The following is a 10798-nucleotide window of genomic DNA, read 5'->3' as shown; positions in this document are numbered from 1 at the left end:
TGCGTTAGAGGGAGTAAGTGATATTGCTATCTCATTCCACTGCATAGCTGCGTCCCTTAGACTGACGTACGATGGGCCATCGTGTAGAGGCGCGGAAAGACCGTATACCCATCTCAAAGGCTGGCATCATACAACCTCTCTGGTGCTGTCCATGGGCGGCGGTAATCGCTTACCATCAGGCGATTCGTCTGCTCGTTTATCTCCTGTATCATAAAAATAAATAAAAATAACTTTATACTAAATAATCCAATCCAAAATCACATTACCTTCATAGATAAAAATATTCTAATTGAAATGATCCATTTTTAACTCCCGACGCAAAAGAGGGATGTTATGACGCCAATATCGATTCGTTTTTTTACATGAAGTGAAAGCAAGTATTCTTTCATAAAAATCGATCCAGCAGTTTGAAAGTATCAGCTCTACCAAAATGATGTAAAGCATTCTTGGCATTAAATAGATACATTTTGTTGGCATACAGCATAGGATTTTTTTAAATAGTTATTATATGGTCCAGTGAAATTAGTTAGAATTATGTAGGGTAGGGTTGCGTAAAAACGTACTTATTTGAAAGGAGATAAAGAATAGTTAAAAGTTTTTCACCATCCATTTATTGCTTTTCGGGTGCAAACCTCAAACTGGAAAATATTTATATGCAAAAATTTTGTACTAAGTGTACCACTTCACATGACTACTTCATAACTAACAAATATTTGAGAAAAATAATACATGTTCAATTAAAATAAACAATTAAACTATTATGTATATACGTTCACATTTGAATAAATTAAATCACATGTTCTAAATATATTAAACTATACCATACCATAAGAATTTTGCCTCTGATTTTATTAGGTATTAAAACTCTAGCTATCTTTTATAACTGCACTCTCAAAATAGTAACTACACTATTCCTGTACAATGAGCATCTATTATTCTTCGTTCTATATAAACGCTAGTTTAGACGATGCCAGTGGTTTTTATCTTTTTAACTGACAAGCCAGTACTGGCAGGTACTGTGTTCTTAGAGCATTTAGACAGGAGTCGCCTTTAAGAGGAACCCTCAGCCGAAAATCTTGCACAACTGTGCGTACTTTTGTATGGAGGGACTAACGTTTATCTGACATGGCTATTTTCACGTTACGTGCAAATATCGGCCCCGCAAAAATAGGCAGCCTGTTTAGTACAGAAAATGACAGATATGGCGTCCCTAGTGTAAATGCTCCAAGACTGGGTTGTCTGTGTTTAAGAAACACATTGGCGTTTAACAAAGTTTAAAGCCCAAAAGTAAGGGTCTTGTCTGATTCTACTGATGTTTAAAAACAGTTAATGACTGGCATCACCTAAATTAACTTTAAATCATGATTGATGAAACCGTATAAATACTAAATTTGGCCTTGATTTACTTACTTTAAAGGTAATTTAATTTAGTATAAAATCCCATTCGAGAGTAACTTTTATATTTCACATAATCATTTATATATGGAATGTTTTAAACCCATTTCACAATTAAAAACAGCCCCAAAAACTAAAAAGAATAAATAAGAACAACTACCGTCCGATTCACAAGTTAAATAAGAATTGGTATTATTTTACAAGGTTACTTATTTACAACTCTACTTTGTGCTAAGTTTGTTATTCTGGCCATGCCTTCGAATCAAACGGGACGCAGATATTCAAAAGAGACAAAAATAGTTCTCGAGTTTGTCTTCGAATATAAACTGCCGTGAATCATCATAAGCTAATTATATGGTTTTAGTCACGTATTTGAAACCTTATAACTAACTTAGTTGATTTTGTCTCTTGGAATGTCCCTCAATCTAGAAGTTAAAATCAAGTAAGTCATGACTATCGATTTATTTAGAAACACGGACTAGTTCAAAGACAAGCATCACATCATAAAGCAGGGAATGCGATTCACAGATGAATCAAAACATTATAGCTACTGGTTAAATGTTTGAAACAGTTCGTGTAAAAAATCTACTTTGGGCTTTAGTGTCTACTAGATATTATTGAGCCCAAACATGTTTCATTCAACTTGCCCATATTTATATTTTGTCACGGGAGTGTTCTCTTAATATATTAATACTGGGCTCCATTCAGCTACTTAATTATTATATAGTCTGTCAAACAACTTTGTCAGTAGAAAAAGGCACGAATTTCATTTTTTCTACGGGACGATAACCCCTCGCGCCTAAATTTTTTTTATTTGCCATTTTTTTCTTACTGGCGGAAATGCTTGACAGACTATTATTTTTTCCTATACGTATAAGATACAAAATGTCTTTTAGTGTAACCTCTATACTTTGACTGCTCAGAATAAACTAAAGTATGTTAACTATTTAACTTACAACAATGTTATATAGAAATAGTAGAAACGAAAAACAGAACAGCACAGATATGCGCACTAACTGATTAAATACCGAAATAAAATATAACAAATTCAAATACATAAGTTAAGTTATTATAATAGGGTAAGTAAATTTAAAATGCAAATAATGATTATAACTAAAGTTTAGAGACCAGATGTAAAACTCACAGTTTCGGCGGATATCCGCACGGAGGTTTGTCAGTTTTATGCGCAAAAAAATTCCAGAGAAAACGGACAGATTTCCGTATGACTAATTCGTAATAAAAAAACATCCAAAAAAATCAACGTAAGGTATAACCATTATATAACTGTATAAAAACAACTTAAGAGGTGTCAAATTTTGAAAATTAGGAACAGCACCAAATAATACATTTGGATATAACACTTAAATATTTTTGGTTAATATTTTAAATCTATCCTGTACACCCACATCCTCTGGTACTTAATTAAACGACCAGAAATTGGCTAAAATCAGAATAATCAAAAACGAAAAGCACCGACATATACAATCAAATTGTGTTTTAACACGCAAAATCCATAAGCATCAAACAGTTGCATCATTGCGTAATATTAAAAATGCACACGTCAGCATTGTGACAAGTACCTATCTATTATCTGATTCTAGCACATAGATCTTGTTAAATCAACCAGCATATCATCTGTTATAGTCATTCTCGTCTTTTCTAGGGAAGACTATCTACAAATTTTCTTCAGCGAATATTATGACTAAAACAATTTTTAGGAAGAGATTAAAATGTTAAACGGGACCACACACGAATCAGTATCATTTACTACTAGTAAAAAAATATTCAAATTGATGAATTCATGTTAGGTTCTAATATGCTTTAAAGTTCAGACAAAACTATTTAGACAATTTGCTCAAAAAATGTGAATAAAATGTCTAACTGAGCATTCTATAAAAGGGGATAGCGTAAAAAACAACTTCAAAAATTTTCAACAAGATCACGAGTTGCGAACATTTCAGTTAAAATTCTGTAAATCTAAAGGCTCGGAAACCGGTTAAATTTCCAAACCGTTATCATCACGCAACGCAAAACGTTTCGTTCGTAAAACCGTTATTTCTTAACCGGTTTAAGAGAACATTTCCGTAAAGTTCTTGACAGGTTAACTGATTTAGAACAATAAAAACCGGTTACTCCGTCTTTCGTCGCTTGTCAAATAAACCGGTTTATTTAGGTTACAATAAAGTTCGCACTCTCATGAAAGTTTGGAGTAAAAAAGAAACCGGCGGTATTCAGCGCTATTTTTAAAACCGGTTCAGAGCCTTGTTTAAAACAATGAAGTTTGGACAAGACTTGTTGTTTTGCTAGCTAGGGCTATTCTGAAATCTACGTCCTACATAATATTCTTTTCTAAGCTTATCATTATGTCACTTAGAAAACTATACCCATGATTTTATTATTTTACCTCTCAATATTTGACTATAGCTAACTTCAGTTATGAAAGTTAAATAGTTACTTAGCTAGTTAATGGTTAGTGAACACTTATTTTAACTTACAGTAAGGCAAGATATTACCGGTCGGGCCACTAGCTGGTAATGTGTGACTTAAATGGGTTTAGCTTAGCCCAATGGTGAACCATCGGGTTGAAATCATTTGCAATTAAAACCCTTTATGTCACAATGTTGTAAAAATTACAGACAGTTCTTAGTTGCAAGAATTTTATAAATGGACTCTGTTTCTTTTTAGAGTCTGAACAGTGAGTCGTGTCACAAGTTTTTTTTTTTATTCTTTATATGGCGACTTTTTTCCTATCAAATAAGCTGTCAGTTTTAAGCTGACACTTAATTTCAAAGTAATTTTATTGCCAGAGCTACAACCGCGAAAATCGGAGTTAGTCAATTGCGGGCATTTTTCTCTGTCACTCTAATTACGTCTTAGTAAGAGTAAAAGAGAAAGATCCCCGTAATTTGCGAATGTCTGTTTTCGCGGTAGGCCCCCAGGTGCGGCTTGTACTGAAATTCCCGCATTTTTTTTTCTGAGCAGACTCGCTGGTCAGACTCTAGGTGTTGGTGATATAGTTGAGGAAAGCTATACCTACTGAGATAATGTTCTGTATCTACGCGAATATAAATGTTTAAAAAAATTATACAATAGAGTATTATTTAAAACATTCATCATCGACCACTACGACAATCACAGTTTAATAAAAAATTTGACACCATGCAAATTATGTTCTTATCTATAGTCTATACTCTTACTTAAATCCCACCAACATCTCACATTAAAAGTATTTTATATCTTATACTTGTGAAACTTATAGTTGGTTGATTATTCATAAGACATTGCCTCTATTTTACAGGACAGATGAATTCGACTTATAATAAAGCTGGCACAAAACTACAAGTGACATGCTCTCTATCGTACATATGATGACTGTATATATAAGAGTGTCTTAGTATTGCGCGCTCGGTCTTAATAAAATAACTATTTAACTTTCATCGCAGTTTATTGGGTACTACCGCCGCCGACGTTTCTCCGACTTTCGACGGCGCGCTGAAAAAAACCATAATACGTTAATCTAGTTTTACATTTTACTCCTCAAATCCTGAATGTACCGGCAAGTTATTATTTGAATATATTTTATTAACCACCGAAGAAGCCAACAGCCTCAATCGCGCATCAACAAAACCGGTTAAGATTATCCGGGCCCCTCTGACCCCTCAATTAAATAATAAAATATTAGCTGTTTATTAGGAGAAATGTGCAAATTATCACACCTATACCTTTAGCTAATTTAATTATGAGACTAGACGCTCACTGGACTAAATTTCATTCTAGCTGGGGCTGGGGACCACCATCAGTTAATACCAATAAGCCAATAACAAATAATTTCAACAATGGGTTGTTCTGTTTATAAGTTCGTGGACCACTTAATGTTCTAACAGGGGCCCATTTCTCTAACAGTATTAGTCTAATATTATTAGTGTGTTGCCATGGTAACCCATACGAGTTGACAGTTCGTGGACTAATAATATTAGTCTAATAGGGAGCGTGCATGAACTGTAGGAGGCAGCACACGAGCTGTCAGATTTTTGGCGCGAGGCGTAAATGTGATGTTTATTGTTCCGATGTAGCCCACAAGATGGCAGAATCTACTATGCACAAGAAAACACGTGACGTGTAAATGTTTATGGTTCCGATTCAGGCCACAAGATGGCAGACCCTCCAACGCGCACGGCCCCTATACCGTTCGAGAAATAGGCCTCAGGGGTAAACCGTAAATACTAGGGGAAGTAAGTGCAGAAATGTATGGAGCAGTAATAGAGAATATTACGCGAAACTCTGAGTAGGGCGCCACTACCACAATCCAGCACAATGTGAGGATCTACCGCGAAAAAAGGTAAATCGAAATTACGTTATCTTACCTCTCTATCACTTTTACATGTTCGAGCGATAAAGAGGCAGATAAATAAATTTCGATTTTCGCGTTTCCCGGTAAGCCCTTTGTAAACAAACCGCCTTGATGCATATTTTATTATCAGTGAAAACTTGTCAAGTCTAAGGCACAATATGTATAAGCTAGTCTATGGTTCACGATAGGTGCTAGTGCTTACCTATCAGAGGCCTGGACATTATTGAGATGACGATAATACATTGCTGGTGTCCTACTTTATAACATGAGTTTCACATGATTATCCACCTGGTTTCTTGGTTGGCTTAATCGTCGCTTCCAAACCTCACCTTATAGCGACCCCATCCCTCTCTCTAAGTTTACCTTAAGTTCATATTAGCCATCAACTTTTCCCCGGATCAGTTTTCACTCCGAGTACTGATATACGTTAGTCACAATCTATAAGACACAAGCCTAAAACCACACACCACACCATAAGAACGTCCTTCACTTGATCCAAAAGCAAATATCACTCCCCGTAGATTTGTTCGCACACAACCTCCTTTTTCTACTGTCGTTCGCATCTATCCTCTCATCTTTAGCAAATAAATCACAATAATCTAGAAGCGGTTATTTAATTTAAACGTGACTACTAGCGCCATCTACTCCATGATGTTGGCAAATATTAGCCAGTTCGCAATACGTTCGCGACAAGTACATACTCACTGCACTCTTCCCCACTATAAAGTTTACTGCAATAAAAATATTGGAGATATAATGAGTACTGACCGTGGTGTGAGGTCGCGTCGGGCGGCGCGCGCCCCTATTCCCGCTTCTTCCCTTTCTTCTTCCCGCTGCGCTTATTGTAGTTCTGCGCCAGAGCGTTCACTATTGACACCACGAAGTACAGCACCATGGCCAGCACGAACTTCTCCAACAAGCTCGACAGCACCGAGCCGGAGTTCTCGGGCAGTGCGGAGTCGTTTTTGTGTAGTCTGGCCTTCTGGTTGCGGAGGAACTCGAGGAGAGGCGCTTCGAGCTTGGGCCCGATGTAGGGTATCCGCTCCACCCAGGTTAGGACTTGTCTGTAAAAAAAGGTTATTATTAATTTTAGTAACATATTGTGGCTGTCTTATAACCCGAAATCTCTCCTGCTGAAAAATAAAGATTTTAAATAGTTTTACTGATTGGCTAGTATTTAATAGTATTTTAAACAATCGTAATACAATAGAGATCTTTTCAGCCGAGTATCGCGTTTAGGCAACGAAGGTTGCTAAATTGCCTAAGTGAGGTACGAGATTGCAAAGCTTGATTATATCACTATTGTAAACCATATTTCTTCTACGAGTCATCTAAAATAATACTTTTTCTACTATAAACCTAAATAATTAATGTAAATTGGTAAGTATCTCAATAGACAAAGACATAAACGCGCGACTATTTAGTCCCGCCTGCGTCCGTTTAGTCTTTTCTATGAGAGCACGGCGGCACGTGAGTGGTCAATTTTCGAATTAGTTGACTACTACTAAATGAATATTATAGTTGAGTTAGGAGTCCATCGTGAAAAGTATGTAATTATCGTTTGGTATACGAAATATTAATTCAACCATTACAGTCGACGAGTAGAAAAAGATATTTATATACCACATCTATTGCGTTGCTGCTATAATTCATACATATAAAGCAAACTTAAGTTTTTATTTTAAGGATGGCTTTTTAAACTTCCAGAAACAATTTATTATTTTAAGATGACTAGCAAGTGTCTATCGACTTACCCAACAAGAGTCTCATTGAAGGACACAATAACGAACATCTTCTGTATGTGCATCTTAATGACCGCTTTGCCCAGGACTGTGGCCCCGAAGAACGTCCAGAACGGTACGAGGAAGTGCCCGCAGGTCAACCCGGCCAGGTCGAACAGCGGGTTGGGTATCGACGCGCACGCTAGGATGCCGATGAAGCCGATCTGCTCGACTAGCTTTTGTACTGTTTTCTTTGCTCTGAAATAAAGATTAGTGTTAAAAACTTTATCTGAGGACAATTCCCTTTGAGAAAACTGAGAAAGAGTCACGTGATAAGCAAAATAGCAGCCAGATAGGTAATCAATTTATTATAGCCGAGGCTTCCTTCATTTTTAAACAATTCGCAATTGTAGCTGCTATGCAATTAGCCTGAATATTGACTGTCATTTATTTGCAAGTGACGTACTAACCACTCGGCCTACCCTGACAGTAAAATTGTCAACAATTGCTACAAACACTGATGTTGCTGTTTTGCCAGACTGCTATTATAAAGCTTGATTCTATGATATTTTAATTGCAATTGGAACATCATGTTAACATATCTAAATTCCATAGCATAATTATTAGTTAGGCTCTGACAACAACAACTCAACAACTCGGCTATCCTGCCAGTAACCTCGTCCTCACCTGCTCATGGCGGATTCGTCATCTATATTGAGCTCCGCCACACTGCCGCCCGACAGGCGCGCCGCCCTGGCCATGAAGTACGGCGGCAGTTCCCCCAGCGCCGTACCGATGCCCCACATCATGGACTCGACGCGCACTTTGGCCATGATGTTCCATATCGACACGGTGTTGTTGGGGTCGATTTCTGCTGGGCAGATTATACTGGAAAGAAAACACATATAATTAATTAATTAATCCAATATTTAATAGTAGACAGAATAAAACAGTGAATCAAGGGAATATGTATACGGACGAACTGTATCACCAATGCAGCTTGTACACAGAAAAAAAATAGTTCTCCAGCCAAGTAAATACTCTTGTGTCAAGACATTTTGTACAATAAAATTCTTGCGTCAAGATATAAAATATTTCAAAGTTTATTATTTAAGCTAAAAAATTAAATTCTCTATCCGAGCTATAAAAAGTTTTTTTTTAAAAAGCTCATTATTCTCACCAAGAGCGTTTACGTTTTGTTTTAAGTATTGTATTTTTTAAATTGAACCTAACTGTCTTAGTGCAATACTTAAAGAACTTGTGCCAAGAAACTTTGTTTCTTGGGGTTAGATACTCATAATTGAATTGAGAATTATATTTCTCCATAAAAACAAGAAAAAGTATCGGTTCAAGAGTGCGTTACTCAATGTGAAATATCTAGAGCTGAAATCTCTTAGCGCCAAGTTTAGTATGTCTTGAATAAAGAATGAATTTTCTTAAACCAGCATGGTTTTCGTCATTCGTTGAAATCTTTGTAGTTTTCAATAATCCTCTTTATCTTCTTCTTCCTCGCGTTGTCCCGGCATTTTGCCACGGCTCATTCCAGCCTGGGGTCCGCTTCGAAACTAATCCCGAGAATTGGCGTAGGCACTAGTTAAACTAGAGGCCTTATTGGGATTAGCCCGGTTACCTCACGATGTTTTTCTTCTTCACCGAAAAGCGACTGGTGAATATGTTTTTCTTCTTCACCGAAAAGCGACTGGTGAATATCAAATGTTCGTACAGAAGTTCCGAAAAACTCATAATGTACGAGCCGGGGTTTGAACCCGCGACCTCCGGATTGCAAGTCATACGCTCTTACCGCTAGGCCACTAGCGCTCTTGTCCCCTTCATCAAATTTATTGATACTATTTTATGTAAAAGTCTCAAACCAAAGTTTTGGTGTTTTTTCTTTTAAATAGCTTTGGCTCTTGACTGTATATTGACAACATCAAACCAAGAATTAATCGCTCTTGCGTAAAAACTTAAGTCTCAAAGCAACATTTTGGTGCTTCTTCTTTGAAATAGCTTTGGCTCTTGACTGTAGGTTGAAAACATCAAACCAAGAATTTATCGCTCTTGTCTAAAAACTTAAAAGTCTCAAACCAAAGTTTTGGTGCTTCTTTTTTACAAAAGCTTTAGCTCTTGACTGTAAATTGAAAACATCAAACCAAGAATTAATCGCTCTTGCCTAAAAACTTAAAAGTCTCAAAGGAAAAATTTGGTGGTTCTTCTTTGGAATTTGGTAATATTTTTGGTTTGAAGTAGAGTTACTCAAGATAAAACCGTTTTTTAAGAGCGTGCTATATCTCTTTCTAAGACTTTTTTTTCTTGCGGCGAATAATTAATATCTTAACTCAAATCACTACCATTCGCTTTAAAAATGTGTAAAGATAAAACTAAATATTTTTTATTCTCCTTTTAAAAATTATGTTGTTTTTAACTCAAGACATATTTATTGGACTAAGCAATTTATTATTTTATTTAAGCAACCGTGCGCAAGAGAGTTTTGCGTTTTGAATTAAGATATCTTTTTTATCTGTGTATGAGTTCGCATTCGGTGTGTAGCTCTACTTGACCAAATGAGCGCGAAGCGCGAGCAAGCATCTCATCAAAATGTTTTCGTATGTCTGTCCATTTGTTTCTCAAACGATTCTCGTGAAATATTTTGAGCATTAAAATATGGAATGTTTTTGTCGTTTCAGTCGTGGCATATATTTATTTAGTTCTAAGCTATTCAAAGGAATTACCCCTGATTGCAAACCCCAGAGCGTCGATATTACTAGCTACACATATAACTCACTCATTAGGGTAAGGCGGTTCGGGGAAGTTGAGGCCGCCGCACTCGTACGCGGCAAGAGTGACCCGCGCGATGTGAGGCCCCAGGTATAGGAGGAATGTATGGAGGCCGGTCCCGAGGCCTACGGAGCTGCATACGCCTAGGATCACCCACCAGCCCCACCACGCGAGTGTTGATATTACTAGCTGCAATTTTAATGAAGACGGATGTTATTATTCCTTAAGATTAAAACACAACTACGAATTTACTCCCTTATTCATAAACGTGTACTAAAGTTACGAAGCCGCTAATAATCGTTTGTCCCTTTCCATCATACCAATACGTTGGAGAGGTACAAACGATTATTAGCGGCTTCGTAACTTTAGTACACGATTATGAATAAGGGGGTTAATGTTTTAAGTAATATTCTCTCAGTCAATGGGTCAAAGTAAAAATAGATTTTGTGGACTTTGAGTTGTAGTTTTTTAAAACACAATTTTTATACCTAAGTCATAAGTAATTAAATGAATAAATAGAATGCCTTCGTTTTGTGTATTTTTAAATAGTCAGTCA

At 36.6% G+C, this 10798-nt stretch overlaps 1 protein-coding gene across 2 annotated transcripts in view; it reads right to left on the bottom strand.

Moving 5' to 3' along the window:
- Positions 1-588: 588 nt before the first annotated feature.
- Positions 589-10798, bottom strand: part of LOC133528938 (vacuole membrane protein 1) — a 29523-nt gene continuing 19313 nt past the window's right edge. For both annotated transcript variants that reach the window (XM_061866450.1, XM_061866452.1), the window contains exons 6-10: positions 10250-10431; positions 8155-8355; positions 7501-7725; positions 6515-6810; positions 589-4887 (exon numbers count right to left, since the gene is read on the bottom strand). In XM_061866450.1, the coding sequence (XP_061722434.1) occupies positions 6549-6810; positions 7501-7725; positions 8155-8355; positions 10250-10431 (870 nt within the window). In that variant the 3' untranslated portion in view covers positions 589-4887; positions 6515-6548. The remainder of the gene's footprint in view (positions 4888-6514; positions 6811-7500; positions 7726-8154; positions 8356-10249; positions 10432-10798) is intronic.

Source organism: Cydia pomonella, chromosome 20 (genome assembly GCF_033807575.1).
Source record: "Cydia pomonella isolate Wapato2018A chromosome 20, ilCydPomo1, whole genome shotgun sequence".
NCBI classification, from domain to species: domain Eukaryota; kingdom Metazoa; phylum Arthropoda; class Insecta; order Lepidoptera; family Tortricidae; genus Cydia; species Cydia pomonella.
The sequence above is the reverse complement of the archived record's forward strand: the minus strand, read 5'-3'. Positions and strand labels throughout refer to the sequence as shown.